Source organism: Mesoplodon mirus (assembly GCF_964341445.2).
Source record: "Mesoplodon mirus genome assembly, chromosome: 3".
NCBI lineage: Eukaryota > Metazoa > Chordata > Mammalia > Artiodactyla > Ziphiidae > Mesoplodon > Mesoplodon mirus.
The window spans coordinates 19,109,054-19,132,206 of record NC_138978.1 but is presented as its reverse complement, the minus strand read 5'-3'; the positions used below and the strand labels follow the sequence as shown (position 1 = coordinate 19,132,206).

Genomic DNA, 23,153 nt, shown 5'->3' with positions numbered 1-23,153 from the left:
TTTTATATTCTGATCTATGTATGATTCTTTATCCAAAGCGATTGGGATCAGACATATTTTAGACTCAGAATTTTTCAGAGTTTAGAAAAAAGTTTTTCAGTTCGATGACTGCTACGCTGAATAGAGTTAAAATTATTGCCACCAGTGAGTAGAAGAAAGTGCAACATCGGCAGAGGAGGATCCAGTGGTGTTGCTTATCTCTAAACCAGGGTCTTGGCCTCAGATAATAACAAACAATAAAAGAAAACCATTAAGGGGGTGGCAGTAGTGAAGTAATATTAAATCTCTTCATCAGTCTCCACTTTCTGCCTAATCATATAAATTCTCTTACCATCCCTTTCCAAGCTGCAGCCAAATTGAGAGCCATTTCCAGTCTTTCCGGCTAGAAACCAGAAAAGTCAGATGACCCCCAACCCTACCAGGACCATACCTTCTTAAGGGATCGAAGCTCCAGCCTGGCTTTTGGTTACTGCTGTGTGAAATTGCAACGCCTCAGCTTTGATTTGTGGGGAAAATAAAGATCAGGCTTGCTAGGAACAGAAACTTCTCTCCCCACCAGGCAATCAAGAATTATTCTTTAAACATCTGTGTTAACACGAGGTGGAATGTGAGTAAAATAGGTTGATGTATCTTTCATGCTCAACCTTGTGAGGCAGTGTCATAGCTGTGGTCTGGAATATTCTTGGAATCTGCAATTGCTTCAACTTCCTCCATCCTTATGCCTAAATCTCCAAAGTCACATATTTTGCTTTTCTATACAAAACAAGACCTTTTAGCCTAACAGATTTAAGTATCACTTAGCTTTAAATTTGCGGAATAGCAAAAAACCTATTACACTGACAACAGGCCATGAAGTCTGCAAAGCTTGCTGTATGCTAAAGTTTCAACAGTGACTTGGCTTTTGAAGAAAATGAGTGTTTTTGTTGAAAACTAGAAATGATGCAGTTGCATTTTGGGGACTTTTTTTTTTTTTTTTTTTTTTTGCGGTACGCGAACCTCTCACTGTTGTGGCCTCTCCCGTTGAGGAGCACAGGCTCCGGACGCACAGGCTCAGCGGCCATGGCTCACGGGCCCAGCCGCTCCGCGGCATGTGGGATCTTCCCGGACCGGGGCACAAACCCGTGTCCCCTGCATCGGCAGGTGGACTCTCAACCACTGCGCCACCAGGGAAGCCCGACTTTTTTTTTTTTTTTTTTTAATTTTTTTATACAGAAGGTTCCTATTAGTTATCCATCTGGGGGACTTCTTAACACTTGCTTTTCTAGTTCACAAAACCCTACATTCTCTCATGTTTCTGGGACTCCAGAGTCACTCCTATAAGCTGGTTGGCCCTGGGCAGAAGTGTGAAGTCATCACGGACGACAGCACGTTTACTCCTTTTCTCTCTCCTAGAAGCTCTTCCTCTAGTCAGAGTTCTTACTCTTCTGATCCCTGACTGTCCAATGGAAAGCTTTAGATTCTCAAGTTCAGAGGTTAAAACAATGAATTCTGAATTATCAGTTTGAGGGCTGTACGTTAGCTCTCCTTGATAGCAGCACTTTAAAATTGCTATAGAAGAGATTAAAAGGAATGAATGGTGGAACTTCAGGGACTTTGATATCAGTCAGTGTGAGAGGTCTCTCTGCAAGAGGGTCTTACTGGTGCTCTGACCGTAAACTCCACACACTCCATAAGAACTGAGCTGCTCTTAAACTTGCCAAGGTGCGTGTTCCCTCGGTGCAGAACATCAAACAGCCTAGCAGCTTAAGTAAAGGGTGCAAAATTCATCATGTAAATCTGTTTTTAACAAACACAATTGAATGATGTTTTTACTAGTATAGCTCAAAGAAAACCAAGTGAGATAAACTATAAAACCATACCCCATGGAGTCTTAACTCGGATGCGGCTAAGTATAAAAAGCAAAACTGGGTTTCCCTGGTGGTGCAGTGGTTGAGAGTTCACCTGCCGATGCAGGGGACACGGGTTTGTGCCCCGGTCCGGGAAGATCCCACATGCCGCGGAGCGGCTGGGCCCGTGAGCCATGGCCGCTGAGCCTGCGTGTCCGGAGCCTGTGCTCCGCAACGGGAGAGGCCACAACAGTGAGAGGCCCAAGTACCGCAAAAAAAAAAAAAAAAAAAAAAAAAGCAAAACTGACCAGATGTTACATTTAGCAGACGTAAAATGCCTCAAGCAATATACATGTCCAATAAAGACTTCAAATCCCTTTGGAAGTGAAAAACAGCTTCCGACTTCAGTGAGTGTTAGCTTTAGTGCATGGTTGGGAGGCGGTTGTTTGCAAGCGCCTCCATGCGCACACTCTGGAGAAAGAATTTTGTTTTCAGGGTTTTCCCTCCTTGGGTGTACGTGCTGTAAACAACAGATAAGTTGTGTGTGTGTGTTTTAAGCAAAAATCTGTGGAGTGGAGAAATCTAGTTTGCCCTTATCTGTGTCAGCTTCTTGCATGAGATAGGGCTAAAGACATTTCCGGGAAAAAGAAGAAAGGTAGGACGTTTTAAACATATGAACACATAAAAATGGAAGAGTCTTTAAAAAAGGAGACAAAAGATAGAAATGTTGATAAGAAAGGAAGTGAGCAGGATGAAGTTTGGGCACAAAATGACCAAAACACCTTGTGAACATGTTTAATGGGACATTAGAGTGCCAGGGCATTGGTAATGCCATCGGGACATTAACGGTAACACTCACCTTGTAAGGAATTTTTGGTGGTGGTGGTTAAATTTTTATATACCTCCCTTTGGAACTGATGGAGTGGATGGCTATGCCTGGGAAAGCTGGTGAGACAGTTAAAGTGCTATCGGCAATGCCAGAGCCTGAGGACTGGGCTAGCAAGTGCTTAAATGGTTTCATAATAAATCTTTGGGATGACAGGCACATGCATTTGAATGCTAGTCACACTGCTCTGAGCCTCAAGGCAATTGTAGTGTTTATTATTTCCCTATATCATTACCCGAACCCCCTCTGACCGCGACAAAACACCTACTACTTTAGGTACATAGAATTTTCCCAAACCGACTTTGAAAAGTTACATTTTTAAACCGTACAAGCCGAAGTACGCTGATACCAACGTAAAATGGCAATCCAAAGGGAATTCCCTGTTTTCTAATCCCACGGTTTCCTTGTTGAGAACCGTTCCTGCATATGCAGATTGGGAAGCCAGGGAAGACCGTTTCATTGATTAGAAAATCAACTTTTACAGTTCTTTTCCTGAGTCATTACGCTACCCTGTACTGTATGGATACTTAATGGGAACGAACGTGAGGTACTGAACCGCCTTCAAAGAAGTGTAGTTCTTGTGCTGTGGCTAAATTCAGAAGCGGGAAATCCCAACCCCTCTAAAGGCAGACGGATCGCCAAAACCAGGGACTGAACCAGAGTAGAGAAGGGTTAAGTGAAAAGAGTGCCCTTCCGAGGAAACCGAAACTGCAAAACCCAAGCTAACGGGCGCCACCCGGGAAGCGCCGGGTGGAAGGTGCACAGACCCCGCCCGAGCGTCCCCACATCCCGGAGCGCCCTCTCGCGACCCCGCGCGCCCGACCGGGGAGGCAAGCCTCGCGCGCTCCCTCCGCTCCCGCGGGCTGGGGGTGCGGCCGCCGGCGCGCGCGGGGGCGGGGCCGGCTTGGGGGGCGCGCGCGCGGGGCCGCGGGCAGGGGGGCGGGGCGGCAGAGCTCGGCGGCTGGGCCTGGAGGACAGCGGCGGCGGAGGCGACGAGCGGCAGCGGGAGCGGCGCCGAGAATCCTTGCGGGACGCGGGCGACAGGAAGCGGGGAGCGCAGAGGTAACTCAGAACGGAAAAGGCGGGTGGGGAGTGGGTGCGGGCCCGCTGGACCCCGAGGGCGAGTGGCGGAGGCCGCTCGCTCGGGGCGCCGACGCCGCTCCCCAAGAGGAGGGGGCGGGGCGCTCGCGTCCCCGGAGGTGGTGCCTTTTGTCTGCCTTCCCCGACCGCTCCGCCCCCTTCCCCTCCCCCCACTGCGACCTAGCCCCCTGCCCCTCTCCTGGAAGCCTCCTCCGGGGCCCTCTCGCGCGCGCGCTCCCGCCCTTGTTTTGTTTGGGCTGGGGAGGTGGGGGAGCTCTTCCCTGATCTAGGGCCCTGTGTCCCAGCGCGCCTGCGCCAGCGTCCTCCCGCCCTCTCCGATTGGCTGAGGTCTTGCGCATGCTCCCGAGGCTTGCGGTGGGCCCCGCTGTCCGCTCCCTCCCTCCCCCTCACCCCACTCTCAGCGGTTTTCGGAGCCGGTTCGAAAGATGCCGGCGGCGGTGACTGGCTGTGGCGAACCCGCCCCCCGGGTTCTCCGCCCCCGCCGCCGCCATTACGGAGCTCCCAGCGGTGAGTGTACCGAGCGCTGGGACTCGCGGTCCACTGCCTCTTGCGTCGCGCGGACGGCCGCTGCTCGGGTCGCGGCGTCGGCCTCCCCGCGCGCATCCCGGAGCGGGAGCCCGAGCTGTCAGCTGCAATGAGCGCGCACCTCGGTGTCCGCTGCCGCTGAGCTCGCCGCCCTTTGCCTCGCCGCCTTCATCCTGGCTCCGCTCTCCCCCTGCCTTGTGCTCGGCGCCGCACCGGCCGCTCCCCGCCTTTGTCTCTCCTGGTCTTTCTAACCGGTTCTCTCGGCGGTCCGGGCTCGGTGTCAGCTGTTGGCGCCCCTGAAAAGCCTTTGCTGCTGCTGCCGCTGCCGCCACGACGCGGGCCTAAGCTTTCGTTTTCCCGTATGGCTTTCCTAGAGCTTGTTAGTCACTGCTCCTTAAGTGATGTGATTTTAGCTAATAAAGTCAAACGTGTGAATAGGGGCGTTTGTAAAGAGTTGGAGGCAGGAGTGGTGAAGTGAGAGGCCCAGATTTGAGATTTTGATACCGAATTGACCAGTGTCTGTGACCGAGGACGAGTCACTTAACCACTTTGAGGGAGTGTTCACCCCTGCACAGAGGACGGCCAAGGTGAACTTTACCGCCCTTTCCGCGTATACATTTTCTCTCTGTTGTTTATCATGCTTCCCGACTTTATGTTACATTGAAAAGTGAGAATCTAGTTAAAAGTACAGCTAGGAATTTACCAGGGACTTTATGGACAAAGCTGGCTTGTCTTAGAGTGAAGTTACACGTGTCTAGTTCTAATTTGGAAGATAGTTCAGTTTTGTTTAATCTGGCATAGGCATAAAACTGTTAAGAGCTTTTAAAATTCTTATTGCTCTTTTCCGAAGTTTAGTGTAATGTGTTTCAAAGTAGAAGTAACATTTTTAGAGGTTATTTTTGGCCTTGTTTTTAAGCTTAATTGGAAGATTGAGGGCGAGAACTTGGCGGAAGTGTCCTGAACTCTTCGTGTATAGATGAAAATCCTAACTCTTTAGCCAGTTAGATTGTGCGTGTCTTAGGAATAGATCCGTGTAGTGTCCATAGCATCTGTGCCCAATATAGACACTGATATATTGAAATACGAAAGTGAAAAAGAAGTTGCTAGCTAATTATACGCATGCTTTTTGTGACATTACCCTTTAAGTCTGAACATAAAGACTTTAGATTGAGAACAATTTGATGTAATCAGTGCATAGCTAATGATATTATAATGTATAATGTCTTGTGTACATTTTATGGTAAAATATGAAATAATACTTTCCCTAAAATGCGTACTTTAAAGGATATCAGTAAACTGAAATACATTGTTGAACTACTTCTTTTTCTAGTGCTTTCTCAATGTAGAGAAAGTAAATTAAAACTCTGAAATTACGGACTTTCTACTTTTACAACCTTTTCTTTATTGCCTGCATTTAAACAACTTAGCACTTCCCTTGACGAAAGCAAATCTTTGTTATGTTACATTAAATTTAAAAAACAAACAGGTTGATGACCACAGAAAGACCACATAAACCACAGGTAAACTCAGATGGCACATATAAGAACCCAGATGAAAAACTTATTCAAGTTTCGTCTATTCGTTCTTTCACTTAATAAATATTTATTAAGCACCTATTCTGTGCCTGGTATGTTTCTTAGGCACCAAGTATGCAGCAGTGAACCAGCCAGATAAGATTCCTGCGAGGAAACAAGTGTGGCGGCCTAAAAGTCTGATCATTCAGAAATGTCGCAACAAAAGTTAAATTAATGGGTACCTGTGATGTTAAGGTAGTGTGAATTAACCATTCATATAGTTTTGTTAGCTCTGTGATAAACAGTGAACTTATGGAATAACTCATTAACCAACCTATTATAAAGAAAGTGCTATAGACTGAAGCCTTAAGTTTCATGACCTTTACTAAGGAAATGCAGAGCTGAGGCGAACGTTTCTTAATATTTATATTAAATTTTAAATATTTAGTTTTATTTTTTAAGTGTTCTTCACACTTGCTGAATATAGTAATAAGGACCGTCAGGTGTCATTGTTCATTCAACTTTTTTCCCCCAGTATTTACCCAGCACCCAGTGTGTGCTGGGCATTCTTCTAGGTGCTGGGAATACAGTGATGAATTAGTCCTAGCTCTTGCAGTGCTTCCATTTCACTGAAGGAGACACGTAATAACAAAGTCAGTAGACATTGAATTACACGGGGCGCCAGACGCTATTACAAGCGCGATGTAAAGAGACCTGAAAAAGAAGAAGAAGAATGGGAGGGCTTTCTGAGGGGGTGACACTGAGCAGAAATCTGATTGAAGTGTCTAGGAAAAGAATGTTGCAGTGTGAAAGAAGAGCGTGTGCATAGCACACACTGAGGACCAAAAGAAGATCTGTGTGTTTGGAGTCAAGAGAGTAGAGTGATGGGTGGAGTAGTAAGGGGTGAGATTACTGAAATAAGGGGGGCGGGGTGGTAATGGGGAGGTTTTAAGCAGGAAAGTGTCAGGCTCTGTTTTTTTTGGTGGATGCAGCCAGGAAGATTGGCAAACCAACTTATTTCTCAGTTATTCCACCCTGGGCATACTTCTTACCTGACCTAATGTAAACTAACATTCTTGTCCTCAGGTTAATGATGTCTAAAGTCTTTATGGACCATGTACTTGTTGCCCTGATTTCAGTCAATTTTGTCATCTTGGCGTTGAGAGTCGTTTCCTTTGCACCCCCACTCCTTTTCTAAAACCTGTTTGTTTCCATTTTGAGCAGTTAGTAAATATAGAGTTGACTGGAAGGGTTTTGACTTTTTTTTTTTTAGTATTTTACTTACAGGGAAAATATTTTTTAAAGATCCTCTACGAACAGACTGCTGAAGGTTTTGCTGACTTCACAGTATCATTTTCATCCTAGCTAATATTATCATGGGTTAAGAAAGATGAATTTATTAGCAGTGTCACTTCACCAAGAATAACCTGATCATGAAGTTTTACTTCTGTATGGTATTTACATGTAAAAGTATCATCAGATTTGCTTTTTTTTTTTTTTTTTTTTTTTTTTTTTTTTTTTTTTTTTTTTTTTGCGGTATGCGGGCCTCTCACTGTTGTGGCCTCTCCCGTTGCGGAGCACAGGCTCCGGATGCGCAGGCCCAGCGGCCATGGCTCACGGGCCCAGCCGCTCCGCGGCATATGGGATCCTCCCAGACCGGGGCACGAACCCGTATCCCCTGCATCGGCAGGCGGACTCTCAACCACTGCGCCACCAGGGAGGCCCCTGCTTTTTTTTTAATCAAGGAAAATATATTACTATGTAAGTTCTAGTTGGATGAGGGAGCAAGTTTATGTATTGAAATTATTCCAAGATAGACTTTTAGCTTTCACAAACCTAAATAATGCCCTTAAACCCAACTTTTCACAAATGAGAAAACAACTTTTTATTTTTGTGTTTTATAGTTGTTGAAGTGACTTGCTATATGAGCATTTTTAGTAGTTTTTGTAACAGTTAATAATTTTTAAATATTCGTGGATATTCCTAATTTACTCTTGAATAGTAAGTTTTTAGCATATTATATGATCTTGAATTCTTTCAGCTGCCTTTCATTGCAGTTGACGGATAGTTCACAAGTCTGGCATTGATCTTGGTGTTCCCATAAAATGGTTTTCCCTGTAAACGTGAAAGCATTCTGTATGTTTGGAGCTTGAAACTATTACCTGACAAATTGAAAGCTCTTAAATTCCTAAACAGGGTTAGAGCTTAAAGTAGAAGCTGAATGACTAGTCTACTCTTTCCCAAGTCTTCATTAATGTTCAGTAGCACAAAGATCTAAACGCCTAACTGATTATTTTCTTATATTTTGGAAGAGTTTTTATTATAAAATGTTATTGAGGATGAGGATGGGCGGGGCAGAGGGTGTTAATGATCAGGTAAATTTGAGTGATTTACCTGCGTTTTATTTTTAAAGCTTTAATTTTGTTCTTTTGCGCTGATTTTGCTTAATATTAAAAATATGACAAATAAGGTCTTAGAGGCATACTTAGTCTCCTAGGTGATGGTCTGAATTTGCTTTTCTGAGTCTGGAGGCTCTCAGACTGTCATGTTCTTCAGCAGTATTTTTGCCCTTGTATTACTTCTCTGATGGAGGTGGAGTTAAGGTTACAGTTAAGTTTCCTGACCCCTTTGAGAACAGTAACAGCAATAGCCTCTCTCTTTAGTAAACTGATCTTTGAGTAAACATTGACTAAACTATTTCTGGGTCTCCTTATTCTGTTCTTTCTAAGTTCCTGATACTAGCAGGAGGGGGTGGGGTTAGGTTCCTCATGAGCTTTCTTGTCCTCGTTGCCTTTGTTCATGTGGAAGGTGCAACAGCTGCTGTGGCTTGTGCATTTGTCTTAGTCGCTGCTTTTACATAGTCTATATTTTGATAGTGATTTTATCTTTCTGAATGATAACTGACCAAGTCATCTGTCGCTTAACTATAAGTTTTATGGTGAATTTTTTTTCCCTTTGGATGTATATTAAAGTTAGACGTTTTAGTTTAGTTTTGTTTCTGTTAATCTTCACACCAGGTCTTTTCTGTGCTTTAGGTTGATTCTTCACCACGCTGAAACCATTAGGAAAAATCCTTGTGGTTAACAGCAGAGGCTTCAGAGTGTAACCTGTACTCGGGCCTAGAAATTATTTTAAATGGCGACTGATACGTCTCAAGGTGAACTCGTCCATCCTAAGGCACTCCCACTTATAGTAGGAGCTCAGCTGATCCACGCGGACAAGTTAGGTGAGGTAGGGGCTGACACATTCTTGAAGCTCGCTCTTGGATCAGTCCCTGACTTCAGGCCCTGCTGGGTCCTTCTTGGTACCTGTTCCTTCCTCTACTTGGGGGAGTCTGGGTTGTGAATCTGAACAAATCAAGTAGATACAAAGTTCTTTTCATCTTCCCTTTCCCCTCAAACTCCTGAGAAAACCTCCAACCTTCTAAGTTTATTCCAAATCAAGTATAATTACTTATTTCCATTTGAAATTCTAGCTAAAATAAAATACATTGAAAAGTACTTCCTAAGAATCATATTTCATTTCAAAAAACCTTGTTAAAAGTAATTTGCATCAGATCCTGGAGTCGACTTGAAGAATTCTCCTACATCTTCTGACACCCAGTTAGGCCCCTTGAGAAAGAGAGAGAAGAGAAATTTTGTTTGCATGTGTGATTATGGCCATTTCTTTTCTTAGAAGGTAGAAGATAACACCATGCCGATTCGTCGAGCTGTGAATTCTACCCGGGAAACTCCTCCCAAGAGCAAGCTCGCGGAAGGGGAGGAAGAAAAGCCAGGTAAAGTAAAGCGGTGGACGGCTTCAAAAGGCAAACGTTTCTGCTCCAGTTGGGAGTGTCCCATAAATTCCCTTGGACTGAATTGTTCTTTTTTTATGCTTCAGTGTTTGGGGGGAGCATTTAGAGAGAGAGGTGGTACCTGTTGGTATGTCATTTCCAGACCATGTGGGCAAAGAAAGAATTTCATCTTGTCTCTAAAGATTTTTTAGAAGGTGAAAATTTCATGTTCTTGGAATTAAAAAACAGAAAGATGGGTGGAGAGAACAGGAATGGTCGAAGAGTAGCTTCTGGGCATACAGTGTCATGGGGATGAAGACCCTGGAAGAATGGAGGACTTGGGCCTTCAAGATGGACAGCGGAAGGCTCAACCCGAAATCATCAGGAGGCCTTAAGGGAGCAAATGGGCGATCAAAGCATTGGTTTGTAACTTTGGTGTTGGTGGAGAGAAGATTGGCCAGGCAGAGGTGGGAACATAATAAATCAAGAGAAAGGTAGAACCGTCAATCTGGAGTATTCGTGTTCCTTTATGGCACCTCTGACCACTTCTTCAAGTGGAACTGCTTTTCTGGTTCTTGTGACCTTTTTCTTTTCTTTTGATTGCCAGGGATGAGCACGTGGTGCTGTCCCTGTCGTGGCTGTTAGAGCCAAATATTTGCTGACCAGCATATATTACGAGTAAAATAATACATGCACCCTTCATGCCTTTATCCTTGGTGCACTAGGGATCTGCTCTTCTCCAGCTGAGCCTGGATTTTGTCTCCGAATCCTCAGACGAATACTACAAGCATTTGGGGTACTCTGGCCTAAGGCAGTGAGGAGACATGGGAATCAGCATATTAAAAAAAATAAAAATAAAATAATAGGGCTTCCCTGGTGGCGCAGTGGTTGAGAGTCCGCCTGCCAATGCACGGGAGACAGGTTCGTGCCCCGGAGCGGCTGGGCCCGTGAGCCATGGCCGCTGAGCCTGCACTTCCGGAGCCTGTGCTCCGCAACGGGAGAGGCCACGGCAGTGAGAGGCCCGCATACCGCAAAAAAAAAAAAAAAAAGAAAATAATAATAGTTGCTGGTGAGTTGAGGATAGGTTATTTTTTCCAGCACTGAGATAAGCCACTTGATGGCCCATCTTGAGCCACATTTAACAGCCAGCTGAAGTCACTAAGTCACTAATAACGTGAGTTTTCAGAAGACACCAGAGTGTTCAGGTGTAAGGTATTAGAAAAGTCAACCGAGAATTTATAAAGGACCGGTAAGACACTTCACAAGTTGTGTTTGTTTATCTTATCTCTGTCCCATTATAGTATTTTGTACATTAAAATAATTGGACTTCACTCATGTTGTAAATTTTATAAATCCAAAAAGGCATACACAATAGTTCTGTGAGTTGGAAACATTGTCTCATACGTAACAATGTCTCATCATCTGTTGAGCAATTGAACCTTTATTAAACCATAAGCTTTAAGAGAAAATAATGTGAAATTTAATTTGTAGCCCTGCTGTTAAGGTAAAACTCACTAAACGGTCTTGGCTTTTCAATTTGTTTAGAATAAGGCAATGTAAAAATAAGTAAACATGACTAACTAAAAGTAAGTTCTTACACAGGCAGGTTGGCCAGTTAGGTCAGATCGTTGGGGCGAAGGGCTGTAAAAGATACATCGTGATAAAAAAAAATACATCTTGTAGTTATCTGTATCATCAGATACCATTGTTATACTGAAGTTCTAGCCGTAGTATTTGCGTAACAGCTCTAGAAGCAGTAGAAGAGGCCAGAGGAGGATGGGAAGCAGTACAAGTGCTAGCCTACAGGTTTCCCCTAAAGCATTTTGTATAATGTTCATAATAACTCTGTGAAGTAAGGGTACTGAGATTTGGAGATGTCAAGGAACTTGCCCCTAAGATATCAAGCTAGAATGTTAGAAAGTGTGAACTTGAATCCAGATATATCTGACTCTAGAGCCTTGATTTTTTTTTTTTTTTTTTTTTTTTTTTTGCGGTATGCGGGCCTCTCACTGTCGTGGCCTCCCCCGTTGCAGAGCACAGGCTCCGGATGCGCAGGCCCAGCGGCCATGGCTCACGGGCCCAGCCGCTCCGCGGCATATGGGATCCTCCCAGACCGGGGCACGAACCCGTATCCCCTGCATCGGCAGGCGGACTCTCAACCACTGCGCCACCAGGGAGGCCCCTAGAGCCTTGATTTTTGCTGAGCATATATGGGAGGATTTTTCACTTACATGCATGTCTGGTTGAAGAGCATAATCCCGGATGATTTACAAATTATAGTTGACTATCCTGAAACTTACAGTTTAGAATTTTAATTTGTAGAATTCCTTTAGCATTGTATGTATGTGGTTTGGCAATCAGAAGGAAGTGGCATTTAAAAAAATTCTCTTATTTATGTGAGGGCCCCAAAGTCTTCATTATGCCAGTCATGAGTTCACATAATTTAAATGACTAAACTCTTCAAGCATATCCTTTTTTTTTTTTTTTTTGCCTAGTTTTGGCCACTGATGCCCTTTTCTTTTAAGTCTCTGCTTAATCATTTCCTGGGGTTCTGTGTTCTGTAGTGGCTGCTCAAGGAGACCTGCTGAGAAAAGATGCAGACCAGCAACTGCAGACCTCAGTATTCCCCCTCTCATATTTCTACACTTGCCAGAATCATTTCACTTGGAAAATAAATATTAATTTTCTATTATTTATTCCCTTACTAATATTAGCCTGTTAAATTATGAAATGGCTAATTTCTTAATTATGAGTCTCATCATTAATATTATAGAGTAAAACACTCAAGAGTTTTGATTTGAGGTAAAATGAGTTTCCCTTTCTGTGCAATTTCCTGATCCTTCTCCCTTTCTCACCTAATGGTCCGGATCAGCAACCCCTTATATAGGCAATTTGAGTGACATAAAGCAGGGAAAAAAAACTGTACTCTTAGTCATTTGTTCATTTTAGGATACAACTGTTAATTGCAACATTTGGCTTATCTGTTTAAAGAGATAAACTTCTACCCTTTTATTGACTCAGCCTCTAATGTACTTACTTGATGCAATTCTACTCACCGGATTTTTTTTTTTTTTTTTTTTTTTTTTTTTTTTTTTTTTAGAACCAGATGTAAGTTCAGAGGAATCTGTCTCCACTGTAGAAGAACAAGAGAATGAAACTCCACCTGCTACATCTAGCGAGACAGAGCAGCCAAAGGGGCAACCTGAGAATGAAGAGAAGGAAGAAAACAAGCCTTCTGAGGAAACCAAAAAGGAGTAAGGACTTATGCCTTCTTGCTATTTATAAGTGAAGACTATGTAAAAGGACTGTAGGTCAGATTTTTTTAAAGTGATACAACTTAATTTATGCTAGATACATGCTATTTGGATTTACTTTTTTTGGAATTATCTTTTGGAATAGGCTTACGATGTAGTCGTATGGCCTATTAGAATTTGTAGTCGTTATCAGAACAGTGGTTTGACGGATGGAAAGTTCATTCTTTTTGGCTTTGGCATGTGTTTTTGTGCTTAGAATTCATTGTGGGAGTGTCTCCTATTGTAAACATTGACATAATTTCAATAAGAAATGGAACGTGACTGTAAAAATCTGACCTGAGAGACTCTTCTTCACTTTATTCCTCCCTCTTTGCTGGAATGAGTTATTTTTACGTGCTTATGTTAGAAAGCATTAATCTATACCAAGACATTGCTAGAGTGACCTAAAACTCTGTATATATTTGATGAAGTATTCAATTGGAGGGTGACTTTGAGAATCTGAGGGCAAAATTTGCTATTGATAATCTGTACAATGTGATGGTGATTCATTTTTAATTTAAATTTTTTTGCAGGACAGCTGGTAGCATTCATTCTATTCTTTTCATAACTGGTGAAAACAGGAATTACTTTTTAAATAAAAGAATGACTTAGAAATAACTATACTTTCCAGGTATAATCCTCAGGGAATCCTTCATCCCAGTTTCACAGGTATATGTAAGGTCCGTGGAATTTTTAGCAGCTACCCTTTCTTTTAGGTACATGGAGTGTTATTACTTAGAATAAAATTTGTATAATGCTTTATGGTTCACAAAACTTTTTATAAACGTAATCTCATCATTTCTTGCAGCACCTTGTGAAGTATTTGGTATTACATTACTGTTTTACAGCTGAGGAGATTGAGACTCAGGTCACTTTCTAAGATCATATAGCTAGTAAATGTTGGAGCTGAGACTCAAACCCAAGTTTTCTGACTTCAGAGCTTGAGTTCTTCGCACTGTACTGAATCGCATCTGTTGCACTTGTTACTAGAATTCATTTTAAAATTCTCATTTCTTTTATGTACTGGCCCTTCATACTAGCGCTGATTTATATGACTCCTCTCTCCTGTGTGCAGCTGGGAGAGCACACCTTTTTGGTTCATTTGTAGAACCCAATTTTTAAAAAATGTTTTATTTTGTAAAATGTTGCTTATTTTACGTATCACCTCAGTGTGGAAATGAATTAAAACATTGATTTTTATCCCTCTCTGGTCTTTTCTTCTTTCTGACTTTATACTTCTTTCTGAAGAGTTTATCTTGCATAATAACAATTCTTTGTTTTAAAGTGAGAAAGATCAGTCTAAAGAAAAGGAGAAGAAAGTGAAAAAAACAATACCTTCCTGGGCTACCCTTTCTGCCAGCCAGCTAGCCAGGGCCCAGAAACAAACACCGATGGCTTCCTCCCCACGTCCCAAGATGGATGCAATCCTAACTGAGGCCATTAAGGCAAGTTTTTATTTCAAGCAGTTCATCTTAGATTTATTCTGTTTGTCTCTTGCGTATGTGAAAATGGCATACTCCTGTGCAGGCATCAGAAATCTTGCTCTGCTTCCTAAAAGAGATTTAAATAGAAGAAAGCCATTGCTAAGTTCATGTTTTTATAATATTATCACATTTGGTGAGCACTGTTAATTTTTTTAAAAAACTCAGATTTACTATAGCAAGTATTTTTAACTTATCTTTAGATGTTTTTTTTAAAAACTCAGTTTATATTCAGTACAGTTTTATTTGAAGGCTGAACATGTTAATTCATTCAACAAACAATTAAGGACTAGCTTCTCTGTAGCAGGCAATCCTACTAGTGATATAGCATAGAATACGACAAACAGAGTCCTTGCCCTTAATGAAATTGAATTGTGACTCAGGGTAACTGAATAGCAATGAGAAAAATTTTATTTCAAAACAGTATACTATCTTTAGGTTCATTTTCAAAGCTTATGTCTAATATTAGTAGTTGGTTATCTTTCACACCAGAACTCTTTTAGAAACCTCACTGCTTTGCTTCATCACCTGGTCATTCCAAAATACTTGCCAAATCTGTCCTCCTTCCATAGCTTTATAACTTTGCGATAATTCATTGACTTTCATTAGCTTGTGTGATCATCAGATACTGTTTTCCTGTTTTAAGGGTATCTTCTAATCTGACCTTGCCTTTTTGTGTGTAAATTTTTCTGGTTCATTTTGCCCTGTTTATTTCACATGATCAGATGACAAAAGGAGTTAAAGTAGAAGCCACAGACACTGATTTCAGGGACCTTGTTGCTAGGATCTGAGTCAGAATTGGGGAGAGAAGGCTACAGATCAGTTTAACCAACGGTGGTTTACATAGGAAAGAGGAGCTTGGTGGTCATACTTAGAATTTGAGAAGACGGCACTGACAAACTGGAAAAAGGTTTGCCCTCAGACCTCTCCCTACACTCCTTCAAGACAACTCTCAACTCATTTAGAAAACTTTCCTGGTTCATATAGCTTGATTATAGTGAGATCTCTTTTCTTTGTGTAGCCTTGCTTCAAGGATTTCACTTTGTGACCACTCAGTCTAGGTTTGGAGGAGCAGGGTTACAGTGAGGGTGGAGAAGGGACTAAAATTCTAAGATAATAAAACAAAAAATTTAAACAGTATAATTAGGCCTGAAAAATGGTTTGAATATGATTATGCATATTTGTACAAATGAAATACATATCTATATATCTATCTATATATCTATATATATATATTGTGTATTCCATGCAGTGTAAACAAATCACGATTTCAGACCATTGACACCATTTTCTGAATTGAACAGGAATCTTGATACCTATTTTCATCTTATTCAGTTTGGTGGAGCAAGGGATTGTTTTAGCATTAGAATGTGCTTTTCTGCTTGATTTTCTTTACTCTGTGTTTTCTTATAAGATCAGGAGAAAACTTCAGTAGGTTGTAATAGGTCAGAGACATTTACTTGAAGCAGGTGATCCATTTTAACACAATCCATATTAAATTGTGTTGTACAGTCTTTTCTGGTTCATCTGTCTGTGACTTACTTTTCTTTATTGTCAGTGTATAAAATAACATTCAACCAAGTCTTTATGCAACGACAGTGAGTAAATCCTATGGTCATTTTATAGACAATGGCTACACAAAATTGGTGGACTAGCTCATTAGATAATAGATGCTGCTTGTGTGCTTCAAAATATAAAGCTTTTGAAACAGAATTGCTGCCTTTGTGATGCAGTGACCTACTTCAGTTTTCCATGGGCATTAGTCAAATGGAATATAGATAAATAGGATGGAAAAGGAAGAGGGCACTTTAAATTGCAATCAGATGCTCTCATTGTTGTCCAAAATGCCCCTTAAGGCTTTGCATCTGTAAACCCAGTTTTGTGCCATTTATTCAGATTATCTTTGCTTATGGTATCTGCTGGCATTCACACAAAGCCTGCAGAGGAATACTGTTTCTGGTGTGCTGAAGTTCATTCCATAAAATGGGCCAGATCTGTGAATCTACAAGGGATAGAAATGCCCTGCTTTCCTCACTTTAATGCTAAAGATCTGTCTTCTAAATACAGAATAGAATTAGAATGGAAAGAGCTTCTTCATTAACACACAGAATGTTGTTCACATGTTGTATCTTCTCTTTGGCTGTTTTGAACAATTTAAAATTGTTGCAGAAATATTGTTAATTCTGTATTTCTCCACAGCCATGATGAACTGAAGTTACCTGCAATACTGTTCACTCTTTCCTGCCATTTTTATCATCCATTATCAAGTTCACTTCCAAAATAATTTATTTTGAAAACATAGGTGTCAGAAAACATGAAAAACAGCTAGTTTAAATTAATATGTATGGTTTGATAAATCTGTTTCCTAGGCATGCTTCCAGAAGAGTGGTGCATCCGTGGTTGCTATTCGAAAATATATCATCCATAAGTACCCTTCTCTGGAGCTGGAGAGAAGGGGCTACCTCCTTAAACAAGCACTGAAAAGAGAATTAAATAGAGGTGTTATCAAACAGGTATTAAATGGTTGTTTGTAATAAGATCATTTCAACATGTATTAGCTGTAAATCCATATTTAGTAACATTTAGGCTTTTTGTGCTTTGTGAATTTGTTAGTTAAAATAAGTTAACATGATGATGAAAAGTTTAAAGATAACTATTCTAGAGAACAGAAGCAGTATGGTAATGTAAGTTTTTTTCTAGCGGCCTGTACTTTTAATTGGATTTTTGGGGGGCTGCTCGTGCTTGAGATTATGTAGTGCTGCAGATTAGAAGTGGGGTTGAGGAGTCCAGTTACTGCAGCAGCAGAAAAGGTAATTGTTCTTGTCTTGGGGTTGTTCGTTTTAAGGCCTAACTTCTATGGCTAGACTGGTTATCATTATAAATTAGATTTGCACATAGGTTCAGCTTAACTTATTAGTGGCTGAAACTATTAAGGCTTTTGGGAGCATCAGATAAACCTGAATAAATTGAGAATAATACTAAAACCAATATTGCTTTCAGGCATAAATCCATGTTACTTTGCATAGTACATCAAAACTTTACTTAGAGCTATGAGGATATTTTGTACAACACAGTGAATATAGCCAATATTTTATAATAATTTTAAATGGAGTATAATCTATAAAATTTTTGAATCACTATTATATTGTAACCTGAAACTAATATAATATTGTAAATCAACTATACCTCAACTTAAAAAGAAAATTGTTTAAGATCATAAAAATCTAAAGCTAGAATGAACTTTCTTGTCAATCTTCAGAGGTCCAGAGGGAGGAAGTAACTACCAGGGTCCCATGGTAATAGCAAAGATGGTTCTGGAGATCTAGTTCACTGCATTCCCAGAGTCCTATTGCCTTTTTTCTATATCTTTCTGCATGGTTTGATTAATAACAGAATTCTGTGCCACTCAGGCATTTAAATTCCTCTTAGGAACTTTCAACAAGTACTTAACTCCACAAATATATTATTGAGTGTGTCCTGTGTGCCAGGTGCTTGGGGGTCCATCTGTGAGTAAAACAGTCCTGTGATGGAGCTTACATTCTCCCTTTCTCAAAATGTTGTAAAACTGATATTTAAATGGCCTTTAAAATAATCATTGCTTAAAAGATATTATCTAACCATTATAATTAGTATCATAGTATATGTCAGCACAGTTTATTAGCTGGCTTCATGTTTTTTTTGAAAATATAGATTGTGACCTATTTTGCCTCATAGGCTGACCCTCAGTTTGATGCTTCAACAAGTTTATAGGCTGAAAGCATTTCCGTTTGATTGCTGTATTCACAGCAGTGTAGGTGAAGCTAAGGTGTGGAGGACTCAGGTTAATGTGAAGTTCTATGACAGCACTTCGTAAACTGTGGAAGTATATTCTAAGACTTCCACATACTGTCATGTGCAATGTCTAAAATTGCTAGATAACCTTTCCCGTATGCAGTAATAATCTGTAACGGGCAAACTGTAGGAAGCATTGTGGCCTGAGATCAACTAGGCCTGAACTTTTGCCAAGGAGCTGTCTTCCTTTAAAGATAGAGGTTTTCTCACTTTTTTTTTTTTGAAAGCTTATAGTAAACTGTTTAACCTGGTATCACCATTTTTGTAGATGAGGAAACAAAGCTCAGAGGGTTTATGAGGTGGTCCAGTATTGAATAGCTAAATGGTGCCATAAATAGGATTTGATCCCAAGTCTTTTGACTCATCCATTCTTTTTTCTCTGAAGAGTTCAGCAGCACTTTACATTAGTTCTTGCATCACCGTGCCCTGTAATTCGCTTAGTCTAGTATAAAGTTACCAATATGAGTACCAGAATAACTTAAAATAAAAATACCTGTTATTGCAACTAAAGTTAATTTACTTTAGGTAAAAGGAAAAGGTGCTTCCGGGAGTTTTATTGTGGTCCAGAAATCAAGAAAAACACCTCAGAAGTCCAGAAACAGAAAGGTAAGAAATCTATACCAGTTTGACTAAGCATTGTAATACTATTACCGCTGCTAACAATACAGTGTTTGCTGAGTGTTCACTGTGTGCACTGTGCAGGATGCAGCCTTTCTGTGAAGGCCTGGAGAGGTTATAGTTCATTTGCTCATTATGGTTCAGCCAGAGAGTAGACGGGACAGTGTGCGACTCCAGGCACCCCAGCCCCGGAGCCCGTGGGCCTAACTGCCCTCTGTTGAACTATGGGCAGCTGTATGAGTTATACTGCTTTTTTGTGAAATACCTTTTAAACTAGAAGAGACATACAAGTACATGATTACCTAATATTAGACCCTAAAACTCTACCTTAAGCCAGTTTTTCTTTTTTGTAGATACTAACACTCCCCCTCCTCCAGACACATAATTTCATTTTATGGAAAGTATATGATAATAAAGTGAAATACGTAATATTTCCTCTGTGTCAGTAATTGAAATCATGACTGTTCCTCTACATCTCCAGTGTTACAGCACTGGAGATTTTTGTACTTTCTTTATAAGGCTTTCAGACTTTCAAAATGAACTTTTTTGAACAGTGCTGTCTGGTGCTGCATGATCCTTTTCATTCTTTGTTATTGAAGAATGAATTAAGACTTTTAATACCTTTTAATTTTTATATATATTTTTAAGTCTCCCAGTTCAATTTTTTTTTTTTTTAATCTCTGGCTGTGTTGGGTCTTCGTTGCTGCACGTGGGCTTTCCTAGTTGCGGCGAGCGGGAGCTACTCTTCATTGTGGTGTGCGGGCTTCTCATTGCGGTGGCTTCTCTTGCTGCGGAGCATGGGCTCTAGGCACGAGGGCTTCAGTAGTTACAGCACATGGGCTCAGTAGTTGTGGCACGTGGGCTCGGTAGTTGTGGCTCGTGGGCTCTAGAGCGCAGGCTCAGTAGTTGTGGTGCACGGGCTTAGTTGCTCCGCAACATGTGGGATCTTCCCGGACCAAGGATCAAACCCGTGTCCCTGCATTGGCAGGCTGATACTTAACCACTGCGCCAACCAGGGAAGTCCCTGAAACTTCTATCTCAAAGAAATTGCCACTCAAGTGACATTACACCACTGTGGTATGAATTATTTGAATGTGCTAAAAAGGAATAGTTTTCTTTTGCTTATTTGATTTGGCAGTCAGCTTGGGAAAGCCCTTGAGTTGAATATAGAAGCATTAGAAAAGAAAGCTCTATATCCTGTAATGATGATAATTTTTGATATTACATTTCAGAACAGGAGCTCTGCGGTGGATCCAGAACCACAAGTAAAATTGGAGGATATCCTCCCACTGGCCTTTACTCGCCTTTGTGAACCTAAAGAAGCTTCCTACAGTCTCATCAGGAAATACGTGTCTCAGTATTACCCTAAACTTAGAGTGGACATCAGGTATGAGCCAGAGGCCTGGACTTTAAAGCACAGATGTCTGTTACTTCTTAGCCCCTTTTTCATGAGAAAGGAGAAAGATTAAATATTCAGTAAGGATGACTTTCAGTTGAGCTAGGAATAAAAGCTTTTTTTGTGGGTTTTATTTTTTGTCCCATTATATTTTCCTTTTCATATCTCCATATGTAGTTTCTTTTTGAAACTCAAACCGCATGTTGACTTTCACAAGGCTCTGATAGAGTAACTCTTTTCATGATGTCAGCTGCTAGAATATTCAGCATTAAACTATGTCCTCTCAGCTGCTTATTATTTTTTAAATTTTTTCTAATTTTTTTGTTGTGATAAAATATACATAAATGTAAAATTTACCTTCTTAACCATTTGTAGTGGTAACAGTGTTTAGTTGTATTAAATACTTCCATAGTGTGCTACCATTGCCACCATCCATCTCCAGAACTCTTTTCATTTTGTAAAACTGTAACTCTGTACCCGTTAAACAAGAACTCCCTGTTCCCCCTTATCCCCCAGTCCGTAGCAGCCACCATTCTACTTTGTCTCTACAGTGTTTGACTACTCTAGGTGCATACCTCATATAAGTAGAATCATACAATATGTTTTGTGACTGGCTTATTTCACTTAGCATAATGTCCTTAAGGTTCATCCATGTTGTTGTGCGTGTTCGAGAATTTCGTTTCTTTTTAAGGCTGAATAATATTCCATTGTATGTATATACTACATTTTGTCTATCCTTTTGTTTGTCCATTCATCTGTCATTGGACACTTGGGTTGCTTTCATGTTTAGCTATTGTGAAATAATGCTGCTGTGAACATTTGTGTACTAATGTCTCTTTGAGACCCTGTTTTCAAATACCCAGAAGTAGAATTTCTGGATGATATGATAATTCTATTTTTAACTATGTAAAGAACCACCACACCGTTTTCCACAGTGACTGTGCCATTTTACATTCCCACCATCAGTGCACAGGGGTTCTGATTTTTCCATATCTTCACCAACACTTATTTCTGGTGTTTTTTTGTTTGTTTTTTGATAGTAGCCGCCCTAATAGGGAATGAGGCGGTTGGTAGCTCATTATTTTTTATTTAGAGGTATAACTGAGAACATAGGAGACTTCAGGCTTCGGTAGCACTTCTACATAGAAATAGCATAATATTTTCATCATTTAAACATTTAATGTAAAATTCTGAGAGAACTTTGATAGTAATTCATTTGTAAAATAATTGCCACTTAAAAGCATCTAGACTGATTAGATTGTCACATGTGCTTGTGGATTCGTGCAGACACATTGTTTAAATTTGTAATTCACAGAGTTTGTGTTTTGAATGTGTTTGTGTAACCTCTTTGTTATATTGACTTCTGGGAAATTGTGTTTAATCCAGAGTCTTTTCTACAGACAGTTTCTGTATTGGATACACATTGTCCTGATATAGTTTAGTACTGGTATTTACTTTGGATTACTGAGGCATACAGTTAGAATTGCAGGGGTTTCAGCCCAGAAGCCACATTCTCGGAAGAGCACTTAGTGGTCTTCAGAGTGGCCAGTTAGTGAAAGTGCCAAAGAAAGGGGAATCATAGAAGCAGAAAATGTGAAATTAATATCCGGATTTTTTCATGCTTCTTATACCCTGATTAGGAGCCACAGGTATAACTTTGGGTCCAGTATGCATTGTTTGGCGCATCTAAAGATGGAAATACATTTCACTCTTATCTCTTTTTACTCTGTTTTTGGTGACTAGAGACTGTATCCTCCCCCAGCTTTTTTCTTTCTTTACGGTTCTACTTTACTTACATGAGACATGCTGGTGATTGCAGTGTAACTTTGCTCCATGTCTTTGGGGACATGTCCTGTTGTCATTTTATGTTGAAACAAAATTTGCCCGAAAATAGGTGGGTTGTCAGCCCATAGATGATGATGAACCTGAAGACCTTTTCTTATTACCTTATTAAATAGTAACTTCTTTCTTTGAAGCTCCTTTTTCCTTTACTTTGATTTGCTCTACCACTGACTGTAGTGGAGTCCTGCCATGCATATATTTAACGTGAAAGTGTATACTTAGCGCTTGACCGAACAAAAGAACAAGAAAAGTACAGTTTTAAAGTATGAGTTGTCTGTCTGTACTTGCTGCCTATAATTTCTCTCCTCCTGCTTTGTCTTAAACCCACTTTTGTCACACATTACCCCCACCGTTTTACCTGAAGTACTTCGTCCTGTCAGTGTCACTGAGGGCCTCCACATTGCAAATTACAGTAGTCAGTTCATAGTCCTTGCCTTGCTGGTCTTTCTACAGCATTTGACACAGTTGATGGCTCCCACCTGCTTGAAACACTTTCTTCACTTGCCTTTCAGAACACCACACACACCTTTCTGATTTACCTCCAGCTTCACTACCCACCCGTTCTTTCTCAGCCTCCTAAGGATTCCTGATTTCCCATCTCCTGCCTCCTTAATGTACGAGTGCCCCATGGTTAGACCTTAGGCTTCTTGTCTTTTCTGTCCACATTCATTCTCAAAACTTTAAATAGCACCTATACAATACTAGTGTACAGGTATATACATCTGGCCCATACCTCCCTCCTAACTCCACATTTATATATACAGACACCTATTTGACATCACCGCTTGTGTGGCTAATTTCACATGTCCAAAACTAAACTCTTGACCCCCACCCCACCCTCGCCCGTCCCTCCTGCCCCGTCTCTCCTGCCCCACCAGAAAGGCCCTGCACTTCCCATACCTCCTCCATCTCAGTTAGTGGCAATATCATCTTTTCAGTTGCTGAATCCAAAAACCTTGGGTTTGTCCTGGTCTCTTTATCTCACACCTAAATGTAATCTATAAAAAATTACTTTGTCTTTAAAATATATTCGTAAACAGACCTCTTTTCATTACCTTCACTATTTTC

At 40.9% G+C, this 23,153-nt stretch overlaps 1 protein-coding gene across 6 annotated transcripts in view; it reads left to right on the top strand.

Moving 5' to 3' along the window:
• Window positions 1–3,647: 3,647 nt before the first annotated feature.
• The window catches only part of HP1BP3 (heterochromatin protein 1 binding protein 3), a 35,390-nt gene continuing 15,884 nt past the window's right edge, over window positions 3,648–23,153 (top strand). The window contains exons 1-9 of one of the 6 annotated variants that reach the window (XM_082612327.1): window positions 3,648–3,774; window positions 5,979–6,107; window positions 8,888–9,083; window positions 9,528–9,627; window positions 12,725–12,878; window positions 14,203–14,362; window positions 16,768–16,911; window positions 18,755–18,835; window positions 20,080–20,234. In XM_082612327.1, the coding sequence (XP_082468453.1) occupies window positions 8,988–9,083; window positions 9,528–9,627; window positions 12,725–12,878; window positions 14,203–14,362; window positions 16,768–16,911; window positions 18,755–18,835; window positions 20,080–20,234 (890 nt within the window). In that variant the 5' untranslated portion in view covers window positions 3,648–3,774; window positions 5,979–6,107; window positions 8,888–8,987. Of the gene's footprint in view, window positions 3,775–4,229; window positions 4,321–5,978; window positions 6,108–8,887; window positions 9,084–9,527; window positions 9,628–12,724; window positions 12,879–14,202; window positions 14,363–16,767; window positions 16,912–18,754; window positions 18,836–20,079; window positions 20,235–23,153 lie in introns of those variants that run through there. The other 5 variants (XM_082612326.1, XM_082612328.1, XM_082612329.1 and 2 more) reach the window with 5 other exon arrangements.